General features: G+C 42.8%; 1 protein-coding gene across 2 annotated transcripts in view; it reads right to left on the bottom strand.

Moving 5' to 3' along the window:
- Positions 1-27,007, bottom strand: part of ppm1e (protein phosphatase, Mg2+/Mn2+ dependent, 1E) — a 50,149-nt gene continuing 23,142 nt past the window's right edge. The window contains exons 2-7 of one of the 2 annotated variants that reach the window (XM_068330861.1): positions 13,310-13,431; positions 11,376-11,575; positions 9,304-9,492; positions 9,037-9,180; positions 1,845-1,938; positions 1-1,660 (exon numbers count right to left, since the gene is read on the bottom strand). In XM_068330861.1, coding sequence (XP_068186962.1) covers positions 732-1,660; positions 1,845-1,938; positions 9,037-9,180; positions 9,304-9,492; positions 11,376-11,575; positions 13,310-13,431 — 1,678 coding nt within the window. In that variant the 3' untranslated portion in view covers positions 1-731. The remainder of the gene's footprint in view (positions 1,661-1,844; positions 1,939-9,036; positions 9,181-9,303; positions 9,493-11,375; positions 11,576-13,309; positions 13,432-27,007) is intronic. The other variant, XM_068330863.1, reaches the window with a different exon arrangement.

The raw sequence follows: 27,007 nt of genomic DNA, 5'->3' as shown, positions 1-27,007 counted from the left end.
AACATTTTGTATTTTATAAACATGACCAGTCGAAATAGCTTGATGCTACAGATTTAAACTGTTTTTCCCTTAAATGCGACACAGAATACTTTTACTGAGCCCCCATGGACAACCATCTCATATTTCTTGCTGAAATTATTCAGCCTGTTGAAAACCTCCGGTGGTAACAGAAGACGGCTGCTGCTGCAGGTAAACAAGGTTAGCAGTAAAGGGTCTGTAGATAGAACTACAGACACAGGTCATTAAGGGCTAGACCATCAGAGGCTGCAGTCAAAGGTGCACTTTGTGTCATATTTGGTAAAAACACTGTTGGATTGATCTGTTGCTCTTTGAAAGAAGAAGCTGAGCAGAGTACAGTGTGAGTGGAATAAAAGTTTTTTCCTACTTTTAGCTTTTACCTTAAATTTGTCATTTGTCAGCCTGGAAAATGATGCTGTATCTGAAAGGAAGCTAATCAATGTTCTGAGTTTCAAATATATTTGAGAAGGCCTTCAAAGTGGAGAAAAAGCTGCTATAACAGCACAATAATGCAAATGGCTGAGTTTGAGACGGAGATGGCCACTCCTCAGCAATCCAATTCAACAATCACGTAACAATTGCCAGAGCCACAACTACCTACTGTCAAAGAAAGATGTGCTGATGAAGGCAGAGGTGGGTGGGTGGGCATTTAGGAGGACAGGGAACAGGACTGAATTAATGAAAGAGATGCTTTTTGTGTTTTGGTCACCTCTTCAGATGGTAGTATCATAGGGCAGACGAGGCACTGCGACTCCAGGCCTTGAACTGGTGTAGCGCTCCATGTGTGGCAGCAAAGGGTAAGATGGCAACAAGCCTAGTAGCTTCTTGGATGTGCCTGGCCACCTTCTGCACCGGTGACCACCGTAATCAAGCCTATGGCTTCGTCTCCCTACCTGGCCCAACAGCGTGGTTGTCTGCAGCCACATTGGGTCCGTGAAGCTAGAGATGCTGGGCTCCTGTAAAGGGATACGGGACATACGCCTCAGGTGGCTTTTTTTTTTATAAAAGTGGGTGTTCATGAAGAGGTCAGGGCTAAAGTTGGAGCAGGGCTCCCACAAGCTCTGGGTCAGAGAGATGCGGCCTTCCAGCGACGGTCCCAGCAGGCTGAGGCTAGTTCTGTCTGTGAAGGAGTCTGTTCGGTCTTCGTAGCTGATGTCAGCAGGGGCTGAGCACTGCTGCAGGGGCCAACCTCCATGACCTCTACCACCAATGTCCACTGTGCTACCTCCTTCCCCACCATCACGTTCTACCCTGACTGTCTCATCTTCCTCCTCCTCTTCCTGTTCTTCCTCCTCCACCTCTGCCACTTCCTCTTCCTCAACTTCTCCCTCCACCACACCCTCCTCATCATCCTCTGTGCTGTTTGGTGGTGGGGAGCGTGGGTCCCGCAGAAAGACCACTATAACAGTAATATTATCACTAGAACCTGCATCACGTGCTGAGGCCACCAGCTTGTGGGCTACCATGGTTGTGTCTCCACTGTTCTCGAGAAGATGGTCACTGACCACTCGCACTGCCTCATCTGGACTCACTGTATCCCAGAAGCCATCACAGGCCAGAATCAGGTAGTCTTCTGAACCGTCTAATGGGAAGATATTGTGGTCTGCATCACCACAGATGTAGGGCTTATGTTCCGAGTCACCTGTCAACACAGGTAAAAAGATACTCTTTTAAGATTGGCTCATTTCAGTAAAGTTGTCTTGCCTTTCTGGTCTGTTTCTCAAGGACATCTGTGTTAAAGCTCAAGACAAAGCAATCAAAAATATTCCAATCCAATATATTGAATGTATTTATTATGATTGTAATTAGCATGAGCTAACAGCTACCTATTGCTCTGGATACGGACAGACTGCCGTTAACCCTCCATGTGCCAAACCAGATGACACAGCCTCCGAGAGCCTCGATCCTTTGTTTCTCATCCTGCAGACAATCATGAAGCACACTGACTTTAGTGATCACACAACACATGCAGCGATTCCCTGAGGTAGCATTCACCCCATCCATCTTCATACAGACAGCCTGACAGAACCATGACTGTTTGAAAAATGCACAATTATGTTGATATACAATTTTGTTCATTCTTTGAAAATTAATGTATTATGCAGATGTTTAGTGGTGACTGGTATTTTTGAACTCAACCATAAACTGAACCATAAAGTGTGTAGCACCGTTGTGCAATGGTTAGTGCTGTCACCTCACAGCATGACAGTTCAAGGTTTGATTTCTTTATTTGCAGAGTTTGTATGTTCTTCCAGTGTCTGCATGGATTCTCTACGGGTTCTCCAGCTTCCTTCCACCATCAAGACATGCAGCTTAGGTGAATTCTTCGAGCCTATATTGTCCGTAGGTGTGAGTGTGTGTATGAGTGGTTGTCTGTCTTTATGTGTAGCCCTGCACTGAGCTGGCATCTCATCCCAGGTGTACCCCGCCTGTCACCCATAGTCAGCTGGGATAGGCTCCGACAGAACATGTGACCTGTACGTCAGATAAACAGCTGAAGGTAAGATGATTACAGTGATCTCATCTTTAAGAGGATGACTGAATGAATGAATGAATGAATGAATGAATGAATGAATGAATGAATGAATGAATGAATGAATGAATGAATGAATGAATGAATGAATGAATGAATGAATGAATGGATCATGAAGTATATTTGTAATGTAGAATCTACAAGAACAACTAACATAGCTCTCAGTGGAATGCATATACCCAAGCCCAGCAGTCACCTTTAGTTTAATCAGATGTTATCCAGAATCAGCCATGGAATAAGAATTTATAGCCACTGAACTTGTAGGAACCAATAGTTTAAATCTTGTGCATCTGAATTATATACTAGGATCTGTGCCATAGATACAACCTCTCTGAATGTTACTTGTTTCCATCAAGATTCATGAATGGTCCTGAGTGAGGAAAAATATATTTTCATTCATGGTCCTTCGTGAAAGACACTATTGTGAAAGTAAAAAAAAAGAAGTATCTATTCTTGCGCAAGATCTGTCCTCTAGCTCTTCAAGCTCATGGAAATCTGTGTTTTTGTGTAATTCTACTGACAAATAATACAACATTCTTGGTAGATGTAATACAATAAGTTATTTTTGGCAGTATAATTATAATTTATTCCTGTTGCACTGCAAAACTAAACATACACATATTTCCCTTCTTCTGAGCTAATGGACATAATGTCTCTACAACTTTAAGTGTAAATCCCATATTTTGGGAAATATGCCAATTCAGGAAAAATTAGGATAGATCTAGTGTGTCCCATCTCTTTGCTAAAAGGCTATACCTTAGCATAAAAAGCAGAAAGAACTGAACAACTTTACTCCAACATGCAACAACAAACCCATCTATCAGCACCTGAACATCACTAATTAACATTCATTTACATACATAATTTGGAAACTAAGACAATTTTGTATTTTTCTGATGAGTTATTAGACAGATTATTTAGCTAGGTCCAGTTCATTCCTGGTAAATCTACTGGCAACAACTCATGGTTAAGAAAAAGTATGATATCCATGAAAGTGCAAATTGTGTTTCGGTTTTCATGTTACACAAATATACTATAGGTTAATTAATGAGCTGTATCCAAATTAATTTTTTTTAGAGTGTGGTTTGCTGTTTCCAATTTTAGGTTAACCAGCAAGCAAATAAATACCAGATAATGTTTTTCAGCATGCTTAAATGAAATGTGTGACTTTAGTCAAAACTATTGCATGTCTGGAAAGGTGTAAACTGCAGACAAAGATTTTGTTAGACAGACAAGACAGACGGTAGATGAACACAGATGCACATTCATTAAAGGGACAGTAAAGTTAATTTTAAATGACATATATGTTGTTCATCATTATGAAAAATAGAAGAAAAATAAATTTTGTATGTGTAGCATCATCCCTTTGGTCATTCATTCATTCATTCATTCATTCATCTTCTGCCGCTTCATCCGCCGTAGCGGGTCAATCTGCGCCGCAGCAGCTTCCCCATTCAGTGGTCACATGGGCGTCATACGTCACTTGCACCCAACATAGCTTGGCAGCCAATAAGAAACAATGCAATCAATAATGCGATTAACTCCAAAAATATCATGGTTACCTGCGCGGTGAACGGTTGTGTCAACAGACATTAAGAAGACTCAAAGACAAGGACCTATCCTTCTTTAGAATACCTTCTGGGAAGCTAGGAAAGAGATGGAGAGCATGGATAAACTGGGTCAATATGACCAAGGATCTGAGGATCTGTCATGAGCACTTTACCTTGGAGGATTTCCAAAGAGATTTGAAGGTAAGATCGTTTTCAGACAATCCATAGTATTTATTCTGAATTCCCCAGGGTAAGTGGATAATTAATGAATGTCTGGAGCTACTGGAAATATTGTATAAATGTTTTTATGACCAGATTATCGCGCGATTATGGCACTCACAAAACGTAAAAAAAAGTGATAGACAGGTCATTTTACTGAGAAGGTCTGTGACACTGAAATAAAACATACAAAAAAACAGAATGCCAGGTCCTGACCCTTACACTCTACTTTTGCAAATACAAGACATATTAATATAGAGTTGTTATTAATTCGACACAGTCCACCAGTAATGAATGGTGGCAAGCTAAATGCTAACATAATATGGAAAATCCCATTTTTCATATTATTACCGATGCTAGCGCGTTAGCATTGGTAGCGCGATTAACTTTTCCATACACACAGTAAACCAAAAATGTAGCCGCAAAAGGACACAAGTCAGTGTCTTACTGTGCCAGTCTGAAGCCTGGATAAATACAAAGGGTTGCGTCAGGAAGGGCATCCTGCGTAAAACTTTTGCCAAATCAAAGATGCGAATTAAACCTATGACTTCCATACCGGATCGGTCAAGGCCCGGGTTAACAACGACCGCCATCGGTGCTGTTGACCTACAAGACGCTGGTGGAAATTGGATTACTGTTGGTCGAAGGAGAGGAGGAAAGTGTGTCCGTAAGAAGAGAGAGAAGAGGAACGCCAAGAGTGCAGGGACGTTGAATGTTGGAACTATGACAGGAAAAGGTAGAGAGTTGGTTGACATGATGCAGAGGAGGAAGGTAGACATACTGTGTGTCCAGGAGACCAGGTGGAAAGGTAGCAAGGTTAGAAGGTTAGGAGAAGGGTTCAAGTTGTTCTATCATGTTGTAGATAGGAAGAGAAATGGAGTAGGAGTTATCTTGAAGAAAGAGTTTGTTAGGAATGTCATGGAGGTAAAAGAGTGTAAGATAGAGTGATGAGTCTGAAGCTAGAAAATGAAGGTGTGATGGTCAGTGTTGTAGTGCAGTGGTCCCCAACCTTTTTTTGCGCCACGGACTGGTTTCATTCATTTTCATTCATTTGCTCTATAATTGTTAATGACGCCAGGACAGCTGTTGTCTAATAATAAATCATCCGCAGTGGTTTTATGTAAAATGCAGACATCAACAGACAATAAACAAACAAACAAATGCTGCTTTGCAAGGACAGGAGTTTGGAAATGGAAACAGGGTTTGCGATACTTTTTGGGCGATCTCGGGATAATCTGCCTTGATTTTAATCCAGTACACTGGACTGGTGGTGTGCGCTTAATTTAGGGGTAACCTGTCACGTGACCGAGACCGGTCAAGCGTGACAGACGTCACTTTTCAAAATAAAACATCTTTCCGACTCCGAAATAAATAAAACGGTAATGCAAATCATTTTTTAATTCCGGGCGGCCCGATACCAAATGACCAACGGACCGGTAGCGGTCCACGGCCCGGGGGTTGGGGACCACTGTTGTAGTGGGTATGCTCCACAGGTAGGATGTGAGCTGGAGGAAAAGGAGAAATCTAGTTGGACTTTGATGAAGTGATGCAAAGCATATCTAGAAGCGAGAGAGTTGTAATTGGTGCAGACTTCACTGGACATGTTGGTGCAGGTAACTGAGGTGATGAGGAGGTAATGGGCAGGTTTGGTATCCAGGAGAGGAACACAGAAGGACAGATGGTAATTGACTTTACAAAAAGGATTGACATAGCTATAGTGAATAATTTCTTCCAGAAAGGGCAGGAACATAGGGTGACCTATAAGAGTGGAAGTAGGAGCACACAGGTAGACTACATATTGTGCAGACGGTGTAATCTGAAGGAGATCAGTGATTGTAAAGTTGTGGTAGGTGATAGTGTAGCCAAACAGAATAGGATGGTGGTGTGTAGGATGACTCTGGTGGTGAGGAAAATGAAGAGGACAAAGACAGAGCAGAGGATGAAATGGTGGAAGCTGAAAAGGGAAGAGTGTTGCATGACTTTTGGGATGGAGTTAAGACAGGCTCTGGGTGGTCAGGAGTGCTGCCAGATGACTGGACAACTACAGCTAATGTGATCAGGGAGACAGGTAGGAGAGTACTTGGTGTGTCATCTGGAAGAAAAGTAGATTAGGAGACTTGGTGGTGGATTGAGGAGGTACAGGAGTGTATACAGAGAAAGAGCTAAGAAGAAGTGGGACACTGAGAGGACTGAGGAGAGTAGACAGGAGTACAGGGCGATGCAGCGTAACATGAAGGTAGGTGTAGCAAAGGCCAAACAAGAGGCTTATGATGACTTGTATGCTAGATTGGACAGTAAGGAGGGAGAGACTGATCTATACAGGTTGGCAAGACAGACAGACAAAGATGGGAAGGACATGCAGCAGGTTAGGGTGATTAAGGATTGGGATGGAAGTCTATTGACAGGTGCCAGTAGTGTGATGGGTAGATGGAAAGAGTACTTTGAAGAGTTGATGAACGTGGAAAATAGGGAGAACAAAGACTAGAAGAGGTGGCTGTTGTGGACCAGGAAGTAGCAAAGATCAGTCAGGATGAAGTGAGGGGGGCATTGAAGAGGATGAAGAGTGGAAAGGCAGTCGATCCTGATGATATACCTGTAGAGGTTTGGAAGTGTCTAGGAGAGGTGGCAGCAGAGTATCTGACTGGGTTGTTCAACAGGATCTTAGATAGTGAGAAGATGCCTGAAGAATGGAGGAAAAGTGTGCTGGTGCCCATTTTTAAGAACAAGGGAGATGTGCAGAGTTGTGGCAACTACAGAGGAATAAAGCTGATGAGCCATACAATGAAGCTATGGGAGAGAGTAGTGGAAGCTAGACTAAGGAAAGACGTGAACATTTGTGAGCAGCAGTATGGTTTCATGCTAAAAAAGAGTACTACAGATGCAGTATTTGCTTTGAGGATGTTGATAGAGAAGTACAGAGAAGGCCAGAGGGAGCTGCATTGTGTTTTTGTAGATCTGGAGAAAGCTTATGACAGGGTGCCCAGAGTGGAACTGTGGTATTGTATGAGGAAGTCTGGAGTGGCAGAGAAGTATGTTAGAGCGATGCAGGACATATATGAGGACTGTAAGACAGTGGTGAGGTGTGCTGTAGGTGTGACAGAGGAGTTCAAGGTGGAGGTGGGACTGCACCAGGGATCAGCTCTGAGCCCCTTCTTGTTCGCTATGGTGATGGACAGGTGACAGACGAGGTTAGACAGGAATCTCCATGGACTATGATGTTTGCAGATGACATTGTGATGTGCAAGTTAGAGCAGGGAACAGGTGGAGGAGAAGCTAGAGAGGTGGAGGTTTGTCCTGGAAAGGAGAGGAATGAAGGTTAGCCGCAGTAAGACAGAGTACATGTGTGTGAATGAGAGGGACCCAAGTGGAAGAGTGAGGTTACAGGGAGAAGAAATCAAGAAGGTGGAGGATTTTAAGTACTTCGGGTCAACAGTCCAGAGCAATGGAGAGTGTGGAAAAGAGGTGAAGAAGCGTGTACAGGCAGGATGGAACGGGTGGAGAAAAGTGTCAGCTGTGATGTGTGATAGAAAAGTTTTAGCTATAATGAAAGGAAAGTTGTAAAAACCTGTGTTAAGACCACTGATGTTTTCTGGTCTAGAGACAGCGTCACTGAGGAAAAGACAGGAGACAGAGCCTGAGGTAGCAGAGATGAAGATGCTGAGGTTCTCTCTGGGAGTGACCAGGAAGAATAGGATCAGGAATGAGTACATCAGAGGTTACATCAGAGGCACATGTTAGAGGTTTTGGAGATAAAGTCAGAGAGGACAGAATGTGATGGTTTAGACATGTCCAGAGAAGAGATAGTGAATATATTGTTAGAATGATGCTGAGTTTTGAACTGCCTGGCAGGAGGCCTAGAGGAAGACCAAAGAGGAGGTTTATGGATGTAGTGAAAGAGGACATGAAGGTAGTTGGTGTGAGAGAAGAGGATGCAGAAGACAGGGTTAGATGGAGGCAATTGATTCGCTGTGGCGACCCCTGAAGGGAAAAGCCAAAAGGAAAATAAGAAGAGACACAGTAAACCAAAACAGGACATTATTACTAGTTGGATATCTCTGTCAGAATGTGATTCAGATGAAGACACCTGGGATGAGTCGTGTATGGAAAAGTTAATTGCACTACCGATGCTAACGTGCTAGCCTGTCAATGGGATTTTCCATACTATGTTAGCATTGAGCTAGTCGCCATTCGTTACTGTTGGACTGTGTGGAGTTAATCCAAAAGCTGTTGAGTCCACTCAACTGGACGTTAAGAAAGTTCTTGAAGACGTTTCGTCTCTCATCCAAGAGACTTCTTCAGTTCTTCAGAAGCTGGTGTGGCGCAGATTTTAAGCTTTTCTGACCAAAGGGATGATGCTACACATATAAAATTTATTTTTACTTCTATTTTTCATAATAATGAATAACATATATGTCACTTAAAATTAACTTTACTGTCCCTTTAAAAGGATTTTGACAAAACTTACGAGAAAGTTAAACTGGAGCAACAGTATTTTCTCAAAGTTAAACTGGAGCAACAGTATTTTTTCAAATAAATGTATGAATTTTTAAAAAATATAATTAATTCTAAAACATGATGTCTGACAGTGCCCCATGCCACCACACCATCATTAACCCCATCAGGAGTCTTAAATGCATCTCTGTAAAGCACAAACACTGTGGAGGGGGCAGATTTCTGCTTGATGTTAAGGAAGGGGTGTGAGTGCAGCTGATTTACCTCTCGATCTGGTTTGTGTGGCTTCATCAACTCCACCACCTGTCCTTTTCTAACCAGAATGACTTGGGAATCTCCCAGCCAAGCTACGTACAACGTCCGACCCCGTAGGAATGTCACCACGCCTGTTGTGCCACAACGTAAGTGCTGCAAAACACATGCAAACACTTTATTTAACATGCAGACAAACACTTAACAATGTCAGGAGGTTTCCACGCTGCAGTATTGTCAAGGGAAAATATTGGTGAAGTTGTTTTTAGATAACTTTACCTCCCGCGAGGCCTTCTTCACAAAGCCTTCATCAGTGAGTTTGAAAGCTCTGCAGAGCGCCTCTCTGGGATCCTGGCTAAAGGATTCCTGATGAACTAAGTTGACGTGGAGGTGGTTGGCAGCATAAATGGCAGCGTCCACACCACCGTGACCATCAAACACAGCAAAGTAAGCCTGCTCCTCCTGATCCTGAAAGTCACATGACCCCTTTAACATTCCAGTTCTGGTAGTAAATAATATCATAACTCATGACGTTTCTGAGTAACTCAAAGGACACTGAATAACAAATATACACTTGTTGAAAGGACAAAGTCAATTTTACAGTACATTAAGAATAGCATTATAGTTCAGTGGCTTTCATGCGTGAATACCCAGGTACATAGTGCATACTGCAGATTTATTTGCATGCACAGCTCTATGTCTCAGTATATATAAATACAGTATTTTCTGCACTATAAGGCGCACCGGATTATAAGGTGCATATATAATAAAAAAAATTAAAATAGATTAAAAAAACTAGTGGCTGTAGTTGCGCTATCTGTACACTAGCTAGAGCATTCATGACTGTGAGTACCTTTAGTCAGCTGTGAACGACCCCTATTGTTATTTCAATGAGGCCAGTCTGAGCCTCAAGGCAACCTGATCATTTGATCACTTTGCCAACTTAGAAAGAAGTCAACACGCATATTAAAAAACCTGAAATTAAAAACTGGTTAAATTCATTAGGAGTGGACCACCCAGTTCGAACAGAGCGGATTATTTCCTGATCTGAAGTTCGAAGCAGATATATAAACTCCGACGTTCGTCTTCATTTATTAATTAAATATTGTTTCGATCGATCAGTAGCCCAATTTTCTAACTAGTTTTTAATGTCAGGCTGCTAATTTACTCAAAAATGCGACGCTGTTTTACTCCTAGGACTGACTTTAACGTCGGTGTCTCACCGCCGTGAATCTCACAGCACGTCGCTGCAGACAGAATACACAAGCCACATGCGCCCCCCTGCCCCCGTAACGTGTTGTTTCAGGTATCAACATTTGCAAATCAATTGCAGCACACCCGTTGGCACGTTTGTCTAGCAGTGACTCTGTTCTTGAAATTTCAGAAAAGGCTGGAAGTTCAGCTTTGAGGGTCTTTCATTCACCTATATTCCAGTTTCTCCGTGTGTTTCCACAGACTAATAGAATGGACCGTCACAAGATTCAAGATGACAGCACAATCGCATTTTTAAGACCAGTTAAGTTTAAAGTGGGTTATTTCTGACGCAAAATAGTTAGGAAATACTGAGATCAGTCAGTCAGTCAAACTTTATTAACAGAATTGTTGAAAATTCCCTGTTTTGCTACGGAACCGTAGCCAGGTACCGCTGCTACCCCCAGGCTCTGGCTGCTCTTCCGTCAGGTCAGTGAAGGTCGGCACTTTGGCGACGCCCCTTGACTACCGTCGTTAGGGGGCGTAGTGCCTTCTGAGGGTGCTTCCTGGTGCGGCATGATTCCCGACCAGACTGACGGCTTTTTTTCTGCGATCTTGTTTTTAACCAATACTAATATTAATACATAGGTATACAAGGCACATTGGATTATAAGGCACACTAAGGGATTATGAGAAAATTATAGGCTTTTAGGTGCACCTTATAGTGTGGAAAATACTGTACATCTGCAGGTGGTACTAGCTTTGACACTCCAGACATTAACACACTAAATGCTTCACAACTAACAAGAGCATCTTCATTGTCTATGAGATAAGTGTTATATAAACACTTTCCTGACTACTTGGGGTATGCATTGATGAGCTACAATGTTCTTTTAAGGGTTATGTTCTGATACTATTTTACTTTGATATGAATATGTTTTCAATTTAGTTAGATTTTGAATTAAACTGATGTTATACAAGCTTAACATTGCTATTTTTTGCCATAAGTTTTTTTGCTGTAAAATCATAAAAATGTAAAAGATGTATACTTGGCGTTATTTGTACAGTTTTGGAGAACTTTTAGTAGCTATTGATAGCATTTAGCTGTATTTGCTGCCCTGACGGTAGTACTCTGACCTGCTTATGGAAGCAGCATCTACCTGAATGTTGAAGAGAGTGTTGAAGTCGGGGATGATGATATGCTTGTCCTCCATCTTGCGCCTCATGTTCTTAATGGCATGGATGGAGGTTTCATAGTAGGGCTGTGGGCGACGGCAGAATGGAAGCTCCTTCAGCCAGAGGCAGCAAATCTCAAACAGTCTATTGAACACCAGCCGGGCCAGCTTTACAGACTCCATCTCTAACAAACACACAAACAAACTTTTAGTGCCAACATGAAGGTGTTAGAGGAAGACATAGTGGTGTAGTGTTGAGCACTGTCTCTCACAGACACAAGGTTCTGTGATCAAGAGCTCAGGCCTTCCTGTGTGGAAGTAAAGTAGCTCCATCTATATAGAACTATTGAATCTAGACGCTGCTTTTGAAAGGAATTTACTCTATTCCTTTCTCTTTTTCTGCACCCTAAAGGACAAAGCTAAGGCATGCTAGGATGGTTTGACTGATATGAGCATACCAAATTATTTAAGGTAATTTCAAATATATTTGTGCAGGTTTAATAAATAAGTCAACATTTTTGTCATGTCTTCTCAACTGTTATCTGCTATTTTCAACTAGACAGCTAGATGATGCTGGTTGTGGAGATTTGGAGTTTAAATTAGGCTGTGTCTTCTGCTCTGGTACTCCTGAAAATTTCCAAATCATCAGTGACAGTCGGATCCCCGGGGATCTGTTTTTTCTGTAGTTTTCCATTTTTAGAGGCTGCACTAAGTTACAGACATGACTGGAACAAAGGCTAGCCTGAGAGTACCATTATGGCATCAGCTCTATTTGCTAACCTCGTATGTGCATGGGCTTGACCTACCTGCTGGCTTCAGGTATAATAGTCTATGCTGTCTTTGCCAACATCCTCTTTCAAAAGAGAGACACATATCACAGCGAGAGAGAGAGAGAGAGAGAGAGAGAGAGAGAGAGAGAGAGAGAGAGAGAGAATGAGAGAGAGCGAGAGAGAGAGAGACAGAGAGAGACAGAAAGAGAGAGAGATAGAGAGACCAGCCTACACCGTCCCATTTTCCTCCTTTCACCCCCCAGTACAAGGATTCACTTAGTGGGATGACTTTTCAGCTCCTTGTCCCTGTCAATACTGTATCTGGTGTCAAGGACTACCCATAATACCCTGAAAATAGTTGGAAAAAAAATTATAAACAAAGTGCAGCAAAGCAACAGCAGACAGCTTATGATTGATCGTTACACAACACATAGTTTGAGAGCAAGCTTTACTTAGCATGTGTTTGGCTATAACCATCACCATTAAAACGACAAAACGAGCCCTGAGGCCACTGGTTCCTACTGAGATGTTAATAATAACCAGTCGCAAAGAAAAAATCCTAGAACAAAACGCTCAGTTTGAATCAGAAAACCTCTGGACACAGTGGTTTTGTACCCTGCATTACTCCGACAGAATAAGGATTACTGCCATCAGTGGAGTAATCATAGTAGAAAGGACACTATGGGTGGTTCAATACTGTGAACAACCTCTACCAGAAAACATGTTATCACCTGATTATATTTAATATAATAATAACTGCAGCCTTGAAAAACTGCCAAATATAGTTTGCTAATGGTACTTTCTTTATTGGCCTTTTAAAAAAAACATCTATATGATCATTTGAATAATGATATGGTGGCTGTCATTAATTAAAGCTCATAGATGAATGGAGAATCTAGCTGTGGGCCCCCAGTGGTAAAACACCAGTCACTGATTTACAGTGGAGAAGAGGGACAAAGCCCTGGTGGGTCCATCCCTGTGAATGAGTTGAGTGAGAGACCTACTTAAGACAGATGGATGGATGCGTGGATAGACGGATGGACAGACAAACAGACAGACGGACGGACGGACGGACGGACGGACAGACAGACAGACAGACAGATGGACATATGGACAGACAAACAGACAGGGAGAGCCCTCTGGACTCACGTGGTAAGGGATCAGCTCCATCCTCTACAGTCTTGAACAGGTGGTGCATGGACAGGTCAGTTTGCAGGATGCTGTCTGTTGTGGCTCTGGCCAGAGCTGCAGCCAAGGAGCAGGGACAGTTGCTGTAAGGACAGGATCAAAGTTATAGATCACAGTTTCCAATAATTTAACACAAACTATCAGTACATTTGTAGATCCACAACATCAGCATGGTGCCTGGAGCAAACAGCTACGAAAAAGTTATGATATGAAAAAGTTTGGGCACCCCTGATAATTTTACAGATTTTCCTTTATAAGTCACTGGTGGTTTGGATCAGCAATTTCAGTTAAATATATGATATAGCAGATGAACACAGTGGTGTTTGAGAAGTGAAGTGGAGGTCAAAGAATTTACAAAAACTGTGCAATAATTATTTAAACAAAAGTAAGCAGATGCATAAACTGGAACTAACTGTTCTCACCATCTGTCCCCTCTGCTTATCTGGCATTTTTTTTGGCTTGCCACTCCAGGCTTTAACGAGAACTGTGCCCGTGTTCTTCAATTTCCTCACTATGTTCCTTATAGTGGAAACTGATAGCTGAAATCTTTGAGACAACATCCTTCCCCTAAACCATGATGTTGAGCAATCTTTGTTTTCAGGTCATTTAATAGTTGTTTTGAGGCTCCCCTGTTGCTACTCTTCATAGAAAATGCAGAGGATAACAACTTACAATTGGCCACCGTAAAAACCCTTTCTTATGATTGGCTTCACCTTTGTATGTAGGTCAACGGTCAATGAGCTTACGAAACAAATTTTGTGTACCAATAATTAGTCCTAAAGGTATTCAAATAAATAAACAAGGGTGCCCAAATTTATGCACGGCCTACCTTTGTTTAAATAATTATTGCGCATTTTCTGTAAATCCTATAAAATTCTTTTCACTTCTCAAATATTACTCTGTTTTTCTGCTTTTCTGCTATATGATGTATTTAACTGAAATTGTTGATCCAAACAACCAATGATATGTAAAAGAAAATCTGGAAAATTATCAGGGATGCCCGAACTTTTTCATACCACTGTAACTAGCAACATTGCTGTTGTTAGAGTCTAACATATGTAGTTTCCATTTCCACTAGACTGAGATACTGATATAAGATATACAGTATGTCAGGATTGGCAGTTGCTCCTTCTGGGCGTGTCCCTTCTTGGCAGCAGAGCAGCACACCTGTCTTCCATTTTCCAATTTCCAGACCTTCATGAGGACCATCTTCCTACTATTCATCGTCAGTTCGTTTGTACTGCTAGTCAGTATCATCACCGTGGCTCTCATGACTCAAACCTTGACTTGTGGTAACTCTGTTCTGTAGTGATGGGCAGATGAAGCCCCATGAAGCATTGAAGCCTTTCATCCCAATCGGTTCACGGTGGTTCGGAGCTTCATGAGGCTTCATTTGTGACATCTACGACATCTACTGGATGCTAAAATATCAGGTGGCATGAGTTTGAAGTGTACGGCATTTTGCAGAAAGTCTGTTAATAAAACTGTCAGCAAAAAAAAGAAGTATGCAAAACATGTATAGTTTAGTGATTATAATATATATATATGTATATATACACAGTATATAATACATACAGGCAAACCACGGTTTATGACCACAATTTGTTCTGGAAGGCTGTTCGAATAGCTATTTGTTCGAATTCCAAATACAATTTTCCCATTTCAAATTATGTAAATGGTCTTAATCCGTTCCAAGACGCTAGAAAATTACCTGTTATGGTAATTCAACATGTTATGTCATTTATATATCAAATTGTATAGTAATGAAACATATCAAAGAAATGTAAAGGAAAGAAGCAAACATGAGAAAGAAATCTGGTTAGCCCAAGATGCAAGTTATCGTCGTCTTTGGGACCAAAGTTTACGGTACCATAACTTGTACCATAGGCAATGGAACGCAAATTAAGTGAAAAATTATTGAATACAGTGAGTGGAGGGGGGTTGGGACAATGATTGTGTTTCTGTAACATTGAGGTATAGCCAGTTATTATGCTTTGTGACGTCATTGGTTTGTATTTAGAAACATTTTCTCTACTGTGGTAGGTTCCATTTCCTGAATCTCCTAAACGGACTCTCTCCGCACTATCTATACCTTGCTCCAGAATATATCTAACACTATCTAATTTCCTAACTGTCTCCACACTATCTAACCACAACTCTCCACCAAAAAACCACATTCTGAATGGAGTGTGATCGCTTTATATCGGTGTTGGAGAGCGTGTCGCTTGCCGAATCAGTCACGTGGTATCGGCCACGTAGCGGGGCGTTCCCGTGATGGGAGCGTCGATACGGAAGACACGTCCGATGCCTGCTGCCGGCAAGGCTTCGGACGTCAGCATTTACAGCTCCTCCCATCGATGAAGCAAGCCTCGATTCGCGCTTCGAGGGATCGCCCCTCTCCTGTTCGGCACACGCTTCAGAGCTTCGATCCCCAGCGTCACATCACTACTTTTCTCTCCATGTTTCTAGTTCCGGTCTGCTACCTGTTGCCTGATCACTTTCCAGCCCACCTGCCTGCTTCAACTACTTACCTTCTGCCGACTCACGCGCTCAGCCTGGTCATGTGGTCCACCATCTCTCCACATTTTTGTTAAATAAATTTTTTTCCACTTACTTCACGTGCTTCGCATTTGGGTCCTACAGTAAACCATGACAATATAATCAGCTGACTAAAGCTAATGCTGCAATCATATATACCGTATTTTCCGCACTATAAGGCGCACCTAAAAGCCTAAAATTTTCTCATAAACCCGTAGTGCGCCTTATAATTCTAAGCGTCTTATATACGGATTAATATTCATATTAATATTGGTTAAAAACATGATCGCTGAAAAAAAGCCGGAAGTCTGGCCGCCAGTCATAACGCACTCCGTCACTAGAGGAGCCCCCTCACAAGGCACTCGGGCCTACGCCCCCTAACAACGGTAGTCAAGGGGCGTCACCGAAGTCCCGGGTCTGACTGAGCTGCTTAGACAGTAGAGCAGACTGTAAGGAGCACCGGTGATTACGTAGCAAAACATAAGGAACTTTCAACAATTCTATTAATAAAGTTTGACTTACTGACTGATGTCAGTATTTCCTAACTATTTTGGCGTCGGAAATAACCCACTTTAAACTTAATTGGTCTAAAAAATGCCATTGTGCTGTCATCTGGAATCTAGTGACGGTCCATTCTATTAGTCTATGGAAACACACGGAGAAACTGGCATAAAGGTGAATAAAAGACCCTCAAAGCTGATTTTCCAGCCTTTTCTGAAATTTCAAGAGCAGTCACTGCTAGACAAAGGTGTCTACTGTACTGCAATTGATTTACAAATGTAGTTGATAGCTCTGGGGGGGCGCATTCAGGCTTGTGTATTCTGTCTACAGCGACGTGCGGTGAGATTCACGGCGGTGAGACACCGACGTTTAAGTCAGTTCTAGGAGTAAAACAGCGTCATATTTGCCAGTAAATTAGCAGCCTGACATTAAAAACTAGTTAGAAAATTGGGCTACTGATCGAGTTAAAACTGAACTAGTTAAAACACCGTGTTAATTCACCGCAGCATTAAGAATGGAGGATTACATATTTCAACTCAAAACATTTTCCAAGCTTTTGTTCAGAAGGAGCGGCGCATGGACTTAATAAGTAAACGTAACATATAAGCAAACATGTAGGAAACAACATAACGTTATTTTTTAATCAAATGTGCTATTTATGTTACAGTTTGTATGTGTAAATAATCCTGCTCTAAGACTTTAAACATAACCCACTCACACTCTTGCTAATTAAATGGTGAATAAGCTAAACTGTAGGTTCATATTTTTGTAAATCTAATCATGATGAAATCAGTGCCTCACCGCATGTCACTGCTTTGAAAGAATTTAATTTTTTAAATTTTATATATTGTTATAATCCCCAAAGGGAAATTAAGAACGAACACTTCAGTTTTTCTTAGTCAATCACACACATGCATATTAGTGTGTACAGGCCCCTTTAATACACACAACCACCTGTAAGTATGCAATGGAAGGTAGAGTGGCGGGCAGCCCCTTCGTTGAGCGCCCAAATCAGCAGCATGTGAGGGGGACGGCGCCTTGCTCAGGGGTGTCTCGGCAGTGCTCCGGAGGTGACACATCCCACTGTCAGCTCACACTACAAGTGTTTTTTTTGGGTGGGAGTGGGAATTGAACCCCCGATCTTGGAATGTTGGACGACCTGCTCTACTGCCCGATCTACCACTGAGCCACTGGCGCCCTTTGAAGAAACAATTGATGTCAATGTAGATCATCGGTCTATGATGTAGATGGTACGAGTAAGTCCACCTCTGATTGGCTAAAAATCTGTAACATTCAAATAGCACTTTGTGTGAAAAGTGCTCTATGAATAAAGTTAATTTGATTTTCATTTGAAAGAGAGAACCTGAACCCCACTGAGAGGCTGAGGTGGGTGTCATTTTATAGACTTGCATTTAACTCAGGGTTAACTCACGTCATCTTTGCATTAATGTTTAGTTGAAGTTTCAACAGAGTGAAGCTTTTAAAAGAAGGAGTCAAGATACTTTTCACAGCTCTGCAGTCGCTGATAACAGTCTTTGCATGTCTGTCAACTGTTTTCGCAAATCAAATATACAGCACCATGTTTGCGTTTACTGCTTTGATTAAAAAGCAGCAACCTATAATTCAGGTTTTATTTCTGTAGATCTAATTGGGTTTTCTTTGCTCCCATATATAGCATTACACAGTAGGGTTCCTTCATGCAGAGAAATTACGTATATTTTCATTGTACAAATACTGAAACATGTTAAACGACAAGCACTCCTTTCTGTTCTGATGTATTCAGATCAGTACTGAAAAAGTGTCCCAAACTTCTAATTTTTTTCCCCTTGCAATACGGAAACTTGTGAGTGCTCAGTTTGGAGAAGAAGTTTTGATGAAGAAACATCCCGTAATGAAGTGTGGGAGAACTAAAGAGACACGACTGATTTATTATACGTGCCAACTTCATTCAAAGATGGCAAACCTGGAGTGGGTGGGTCAGCGAGCCACCGGCAGTGGAGTGGCGTTTGTAGAGCTTTCAGGAGACAGTGGCTATCAATGACCTACATGTGTGTGAGGAGTCTCACCCATATACTGACCCTCATAGGGCACGACTTGACTGATAGAACACAAACATATGCAGGCGGGTGCATCCAAACCTTAATGAGAACCTGTGCTCTATATTGTGTTATATGGAATATTATATCATCTCATCAGAACCAGAACTTATGGCTCTGCCATTCTTTACAAACACAAATTTATATTATTTGTATAGCAATAGATGCAAATTTCTTCTGTATGCATATTTTAGTTGCACTACATACTATATACATATATACTATATACATGCATTTACTTGGTTTACTTGCATGACACTCAGTGCTGTAACATATGAACATACTGTACACTTATGAGAAGGGAGAGTGTGCAACAGATAAAACAGAAAGTGCGGAAAGAGAGAAAGGGAAAGATAGAGTTCAAGAGGTCAGGGGCTGACTGTCAGTGTTTCGGTTTGTGTCTTCCTTCATTTTCCATTGATAGAAACGTCGTCCTCTCTCTTTACGTCATTCTCTGCTCTGTGGGGGAAGGATGCTGAGCTGATGAGCTCTGATTGGCTGCAGGTTATACAGAAGAGCATGCAGTGCACCAATCACTGTGTACTAGGACATATGCATCACTGTGAGGTCATGCAGAGTGGAGGAGGATTAAAGGGGATCTTAATCTTGGTCACATCATCAAGCTGCAACAACATGACTGGATGAATGTCCAGAAAGGGTCATCATGTTAGAAATCCACAAGCCAACTTTTCAAAATTTCTCTGAACTATCCATGATGTATTTGTGTATGCATGCGTGTGTGTGTGTCTATACTGTATATATAACACACATGCGCACACACACACACACACTCAAAAATTATAACAATTTTTAAAATAAATTATATATATATATATATAGGGGCGGCAGTGGCTCAGTGGTAAAGCGGGTGGTAGAGCGGGTCGTCCTATGATTTAAGATCGGCGGTTCGATTCCCGCTCCCGCCCCCCCAAAAATACCCGGAGGTGAGCTGACAGTGGGAGGTGTCAGCTCATCTCCGGAGCACTGCCGAGGCAACCTTGAGCAAGGTGCCGTCCCCTTTACAAATTGCTCATTTGAGGCGCACCAAGAAGGAGCTGCCTGCCACTCTACCTCCCCTGCATGCCTACAGGCCCCTTTGTGTGTGTGTGTGATACAGGGGCCTGTACTCACAAATATATATGTATGCATGCGTTTGTAATCAGTAGCTAGAGTGTGCGTTCTTAATTTCCCTTCGGGGATCAAACCAAACCAGTATATAAAATTAAAAATAAATAAATAAATAAATTATATACATGTGTATATACATACAGTACATATAAAAAAAATCTCCCTCTCACACTTGCAGGGTGGTATCTGTGTGTCATCCTCAAGCTCGGGTCCTCTACCAGAGGCCTGGGAGTCTGAGGGTTCTACGCAGTATCGTAGCTGTTCCCAGGACTGCGCTCTTCTGGACTGAGGCTTCAGATGTTGTTCCAGGAATCTGCTGGAGCCACTCTTCCAGTGCTCCTACTACCACAAGGACCGCATTAACCTTGATCTTCCACATATGTTCCAGCTGTTCTTTCAACCCTTGATACTTCTCAATCTTTTCGTGTTCCTTCTTACTGATGTTGGTGTCAGCTGGAATCGCCACATCTATCACCACTGCTCTCTTTTGCTCTTTGTCCACCACCACTATGTCCAGTTGGTTAGCCAGCAGCTGTTTGTCAGTCTGGAAGCTGAAGTCCCACAGGATCTTAGCCTTGTCATTCTCAACCACCTTTGGTGGCATGTCCCATTTGGATTTGGGTACTTATAGTCCATACTGGGTACAGATGTTCCTGTACACTATCAGAGTTACTTGGTTGTGCCTCTCCATGTATGCTGAGCTGGCGAGCATCTTGCACCCTGCTACCTCATGCTGGACTGTCTCTGGGGCTTCTTTACATAGCCTGCACCTTGGGTCAGATCTATTGTGGTAGATATTGACCTCTATTGTTCTTGTATTTAGGGCCTGTTCTTGTGCTGCCATGATCAGTGCCTCTGTGCTATCTGTCAGTCCAGCTTTATCCAGCCATTGGTAGGTCTTCTTGATATCACTCACTTCCTCTATCTGACATGCGTTCTTAATTTCCCTTCGGGGATCAAACCAGTATATAAACTTTTTTAAAAATTTAAAATGCCGTATAGGGGCTTGTCCCTCCATGTTGTCTCCTCCTCCTCTTCCTCCTCAGGTTTGTGCTGTCTAAGGCTTTCACTGGGGCCATCTTCCTGATGTACTCTTGGATTTTCGATGTTTCATTCTGGACAGAATGCCAGTGGCCAAGCCAGTGGCCAAGGACACAAGCCAGTGTCTTATTGTGCCGGTTCCAAGCCCGGATAAATACAGAGGGTTGCATTAGGAAGTGCATCCGGCGTAAAACTTTTGTCAAATCAAAGATGCGAATCAAACCTATGACTTCCATACCGGATCGGTCGAGGCCCGGGTTAACAACGACCGCCATCGGCGCTGTTGACCTACAGGGCGCCGGTGGAAATTGGATTACTGTTGGTCGAAGAAGGAGAGGAGGAAAGTGCGTTCGCTCGAAGAAAGAGAAGAGGAACACCAAGAGTATAGGACTAAGAGTAGGGACGTTGAATGTTGGAACTATGACAGGAAAAGGTAGAGAGTTGGTTGACATGATGCAGAGAAGGAAGGTAGACATACTGTGTGTACAGGAGACCAGGTGGAAAGTTGGTTGACATGATGCAGAGAAGGAAGGTAGACATACTGTGTGTACAGGAGACCAGGTGGAAAGGTAGCAAGGCTAGAAGTTTAGGAGCAGGGTTAAAGTTGTTCTATCATGGTATAGATGGGAAAAGAAATGGAGTAGGAGTTATCTTGAAGGAGGAGTTTGTTAGGAATGTCCTGGAGGTAAAAAGAGTGTCGGATAGAGTGATGAGTCTGAAGCTACAAATAGAAGGTGTGATGTTCAATGTTGTTAGTGGGTATGCTCCACAGGTAGGATGTGAACTGGAGGAGAAGGAGAAATTCTGGTCGGACTATGATGAAGTGATGCAGAGCATGCCTAGAAGTGAGAGTTGTCATTGGAGCAGACTTCAATGGACATGTTGGTGCAGGAAACAGAGGTGATGAGGATGTGATGGGCAGGTTTGGTATCCAGGAGAGGAATGCAGAAGGACAGATGGTAGTTGACTTTGCAAAAAGGATGGAAATGGCTGTAGTGAATACTTTCTTCCAGAAGGGGCAGGAACATAGAGTGACCTATAAGAGTGGCGGTAGGAGCACACAGGTAGACTACATCTTGTGTAGACGGTGCAACCTGAAAGAGATCAGTGACTGCAAAGTAGTGGTAGGTGAGAGTGTAGCCAAACAGCATAGGATGGTGGTGTGTAGGATGACTCTGGTGGCGAGGAACATCAAGAGGGCAAAGGCAGAGCAGAAGACGAAATGGTGGCAGCTGAAAAAGGAAGAGTGTTGCATGACTTTTAGGAAGGAGTTAAGACAGGCTCTGGGTGGTCAGGAGGTGCTTCCAGATGACTGGACAACTACAGCTAATGTGATCAGGGAGACATGTAGGAGAATACTTGGTGTGTCATCTGGAAGGAAAGTAGATAAGGAGACTTGGTGGTGGAATGAGGAGGTACAGGAGTGTATACAGAGAAATAGGTTAACCAAGAGGAAGTGGGACACTGAGAGGACTGAGGAGAGTAGACAGGAGTACAGGGAGATGCAGCGTAAGGTGAAGGTAGAGGTAGCAAAGGCCAAACAAGAAGCTTATGATGACTTGTATGCTAGGTTGGACAGTAAGGAGGGAGAGACTGATCTATACCGGTTGGCAAGACAGAGAGATAGAGATGGGAAGGACGTGATTTAGGATTTAGGTTAGGGTGATTAAGGATAGGGATGGAAGTCTATTGACAGGTGCCAGTAGTGTGATGGGAAGATGGAAAGAGTACTTTGAAGAGTTGATGAACGTGGAAAATGAGAGAGAACAAAGACTAGAAGAGGTGACTGTTGTGGACCAGGATGTAGCAAAGACCAGTCAGGATGAAGTGAGGGGGGCATTGAAGAGGATGAAGAGTGGAAAGGCAGTCGATCCTGATGATATACCTGTAGAGGTTTGGAAGTGTCTAGGAGAGGTGGCAGCAGAGTATCTGACTGGGTTGTTCAACAGGATCTTAGATAGTGAGAAGATGCCTGAGGAATGGAGGAGAAGTGTGCTGGTGCCCATTTTTAAGAACAAGGGAGATGTGCAGAGTTGTGGCAACTACAGAGGAATAAAGCTGATGAGCCATACAATGAAGTTATGGGAGAGAGTAGTGGAAGCTAGACTAAGGGCAGAAGTGAACATTTGTGAGCAGCAGTATGGTTTCATGCCAAAAAAGAGTACTACAGATGCAGTATTTGCTTTGAGGATGTTGATAGAGAAGTACAGAGAAGGCCAGAGGGAGCTGCATTGTGTTTTTGTAGATCTGGAGAAAGCTTATGACAGGGTGCCCAGAGAGGAACTGTGGTATTGTATGAGGAAGTCTGGAGTGGCAGAGAAGTATGTTAGAGCAGTGCAGGACATGTATGAGGACTGTAAGACAGTGGTGAGGTGTGCTGTAGGTGTGACAGAGGAGTTCAAGGTGGAGGTGGGACTACATCAGGGATCAGCTCTGAGCCCCTTCTTGTTCGCTATGGTGATGGACAGGCTGACAGACGAGGTTAGACAGGAATCTCCATGGACTATGATGTTTGCAGATGACATTGTGATCTGTAGTGAGAGCAGGGAACAGGTGGAGGAGAAGCTAGAGAGGTGGAGGTTTGTCCTGGAAAGGAGAGGAATGAAGGTTAGCCGCAGTAAGACAGAGTACATGTGTGTGAATGAGAGGGACCCAAGTGGAAGAGTGAGGTTACAGGGAGAAGAGATCAAGAAGGTGGAGTACATCAGAGGGACAGCACATGTTAGAGGTTTTGGAGATAAAGTCAGAGAGGCCAGACTGAGATGGTTTGGACATGTCCAGAGGAGAGATAGTGAATATATTGGTAGAAGGATGCTGAGTTTTGAACTGCCAGGCAGGATGCCTAGAGGAAGACCAAAGAGGAGGTTTATGGATGTAATGAGGGAAGACATGAAGGTAGTTGGTGTGAGAGAAGAGGATTCAAAGGACCAAGCTAGATGGAGGCAATTGATTCGCTGTGGCGACCCCTGAAGGGAAAAGCCGAAAGGAAAAGAAGAAGATTCTGGACAGTGGCCCTGATGCTCACTAGTCCCTGGCCTCCCTCTTTCCGCTTACTGTACAGCCTCAGGGTGCTGGACTTGTGGTGAAACCCTCCATGCATGGTGAGGAGCTTTCTAGTCTTAATATCTGTGGCTTCTATCTCCTCCTTTGGCCAGCTTATGAGCCCAGCAGGGTATCTGATGACTGACAGTGCATACATGTTGATGGTTCGGACCTTGTTCTTACCATTCATCTGACTTCTCAGGACTTGCCTTACTCTCTAGAGGTATTTGGCTGTGGATGACTTCCTTGCGGCCTCCTCCTCATTGCCATTAGCCTGTGAGATTCCAAGGTATTTGTAGCTATCCTTGATGTCTTCTATCCCACCCCCTGTTAGGTCAACCCCTTCAGTTCTGATCATCTTGCTTCTTCTGGATACCATCCACCCACATTTGTCTAACCCGAATAACATCCCTATGTCGTCGCTGTAGATCCTGGTGGTGTAGATCAGTGAGTCAATTTCTCGCTCATTCCTGGCATACAGCTTGATTTCATCCATGTAGAGGAGATGGCTGATTGTTGTCCTGCTTCGGAATTGGTATCCGTAGCCACTCTTTGTGATGATGTGACTGAGGGGGTTCAGGCCTATGCAGAACAGCAGTGGTGACAGTGCATCCCCTTGGTATATGCCCCAATTGATGTTAACTTGGGCAATTGGCTTGGAGTTAGTCTCCATGGTTGTCTTCCACATTCCCATTAAGTTCTAGATGAAGGCTCTTGGTGTCCTGTTGATCTTATGCAGTTCCAGACATTCCAGTATCCACTTGTGTGGGATTGAACCATAGGCTCTCTAGTAGTCTATCTAGGCGGTGCACAAGTTGGTCTGTCTGTTCTTACAGTCACTGTGTGCTGCTCTGTCCACCAGTAGCTGGTGGACAGAGCAGCATCCCATCCCTTAGCAGCTGGTTCATCTGTGCTGCTATACACTCATGGAGTGCTGTCAGCTTCTTTAGCCTCTATGTATGGATCATATCGGGGCCCGGTGCTGACCAACTCTTCATCTTTGACACTCTTTCTTGGATGCCATTGAGATCGTTGTTCCTGTTCCTGTTCTGGGAGGCAGCTTTGGTCAGTCCTCAGGTCCACTAGCCACTGGGCATTGGTGTTGTGTGATGCTTCTCTGTCCCATATGCCATTCCAGTATTTATCCACCTCAGCTCTTGGTGGGTCTGACCGGCTGCAGTTATTTCCCTGCCACTGAGAGTACACCTTTTCTTGTTGAGTGAAGAAGGTGTTTTTAGTCTCCTGGCCTCTATCTCCTTGGTGTATCTCTTCAGTTGGGTAGCCAGAGCTGTTAAGTCTCTGTTTGGCAGTTTCAAGTGCTTCAGGTATGGAGAGCTTGCTGTATTTTCTGGGTACCCTTTTATTCACCATGTTACCCTTCTGCAGCTCAACTAGCTGGCTGACTTCTCTCCGTGTTGCCTCTATCTTGGCCTCTAACCGTCTCTTCCATGGAGGGTATTGTTTGTTATGCCCTGTGTTGATCTTATATCCCTGCATCTTGAGGATTATCGTCGCTGTACTGTAAATCAACTTGTTGGTCTCAGTTATGTTCCCTGCGGGGATGGTTCTTATCGCAGCATTCACATCTTCTAGCAAATCTTCTGAAGGTACTTGACAGGTTATATATATAATCCACTCTAGCAAACATTGTTAATATCCGTATAAACATATACAGTATATATATATATATATATATATATATATATATATATATATATATATATATATATATATATATTTCTGGCACACACACATCTATATATAAACATAAATATGTTTATATATGTTTATATTAGTGCTGTCAGGCAATTAAGAAAATTAATTGTGTGTGTGTGTGTGTGTGTGTGTGTGCATGTAATGACATCCTGTCCATTAACTTTGTTCACTGACAAAGACTGAGCATCCTGTTCATTTTGAGCAGTTGATTCGGCCGAACAAGGAAATTAAAGGCAAAGCAGAGGCCAAACTAAAGAAAGATGTGAACTAGCACGGCATTTTCAGTAACATTCACTCTATAAATTCCAAGAAACAGGACATAAAGAGTCTTTAAGAGCTCCGTAAAGCTCTCTAAAGGCTCATTCAAATGGGATTTGTAATCAATAAAGTTACTACAAGGGTGACTTGAGACCTTCCTGGTAACCAGTACTCTACTGGGATGAAAACACAATATTGAAATCACAACTTCTTTTTTATTAACCAACCCATGGCACTACAAATGCTTCATAACCTTTTTACCTTTGATGTCATGAGTCCACATTTTGAAGTGTTTATATGGTGTTGTTGTAAAGACATGAAGGAAACTTCCTGTCAGAACTACATCAGCCGTAATCACCATTTCATCTGGAAAATGTCAATTCCTGGTTCCTCGAGTTGACTTCGACCTCGTTGTCTCTAACGAACAGGCCCAGACCTAAAGTATTCACTTCCCAGTAAAAGAAACAGAGAAAAGCACCATCCTTTTGGAAAGCTCAGAGCAGTTGGTTATTTGCTTAAATAAAGACTTCAGTTGATTGTTTCTGTTTCCCCTCTATTCGCACCACATAATCCCCACACATGTCCTGTTTTAGATTCCCTGGCTGCCACCAGCTTCACCACAGATAACATTTGGACTTGATACAGTGGCAGCTTAGGTCAGAGGTGATTACTGTTGGTCAGTTGGCTGCCTTTGTTCTGGTCTGGTCTCTGCTGTGTTCAAGAGCTCTGACAAGCTACTCGCACTGATAAAATTGCAGAGCTCTGAGTGTATGTGTTAGCAGATGACTCATACATGCAGCTATATTTTTGTTTGTTTTTTCCCACTGCTTTCTACAAGCTTCTCTTTTCTACAGAATTAGACCTGGAGTGGTGCAACAAGGTTGTTTCCATAGCAACACTGAAGCAAGTGACTGACAGTAAGCGGTGTCAGTCGTCCTGTTGCCAAACTGAAAGAGCAAACATCCACTTTATCGTGGAGAATATTCTGAGGTGAACAGAGGTGAGAATTTCCACCCGCTGGAGCCCGACAGTTCTACTGATATGCAGAAAACTCCTCTGCCCATTTCCAGCAACACATTTTCGTACATTTTACAAAATTTGGAAAAAAAAGAAGTGAATTTGTGTACTTCTAAATACTGCTGTTATGTAAACACAGCAGGATTACATAACACATGCAAATGTAGGCCTTAAATTAAACCACTTTCCTGCCGTTCCTCCCTTCAGATGGTTTTCAAACGCTTGATGAATTCATTTGTCTCCTAAATCCACACACCATGTGGGGCTCGAGTCTGTTTGCTGTTTTCTGGCATCTAATGGTGAGTGCAATGGATACACTCAT

The sequence above is a fragment of the Antennarius striatus genome, chromosome 13 (assembly GCF_040054535.1).
Source record: "Antennarius striatus isolate MH-2024 chromosome 13, ASM4005453v1, whole genome shotgun sequence".
Lineage (NCBI taxonomy): Eukaryota > Metazoa > Chordata > Actinopteri > Lophiiformes > Antennariidae > Antennarius > Antennarius striatus.
The sequence above is the reverse complement of the archived record's forward strand: the minus strand, read 5'-3'. Positions and strand labels throughout refer to the sequence as shown.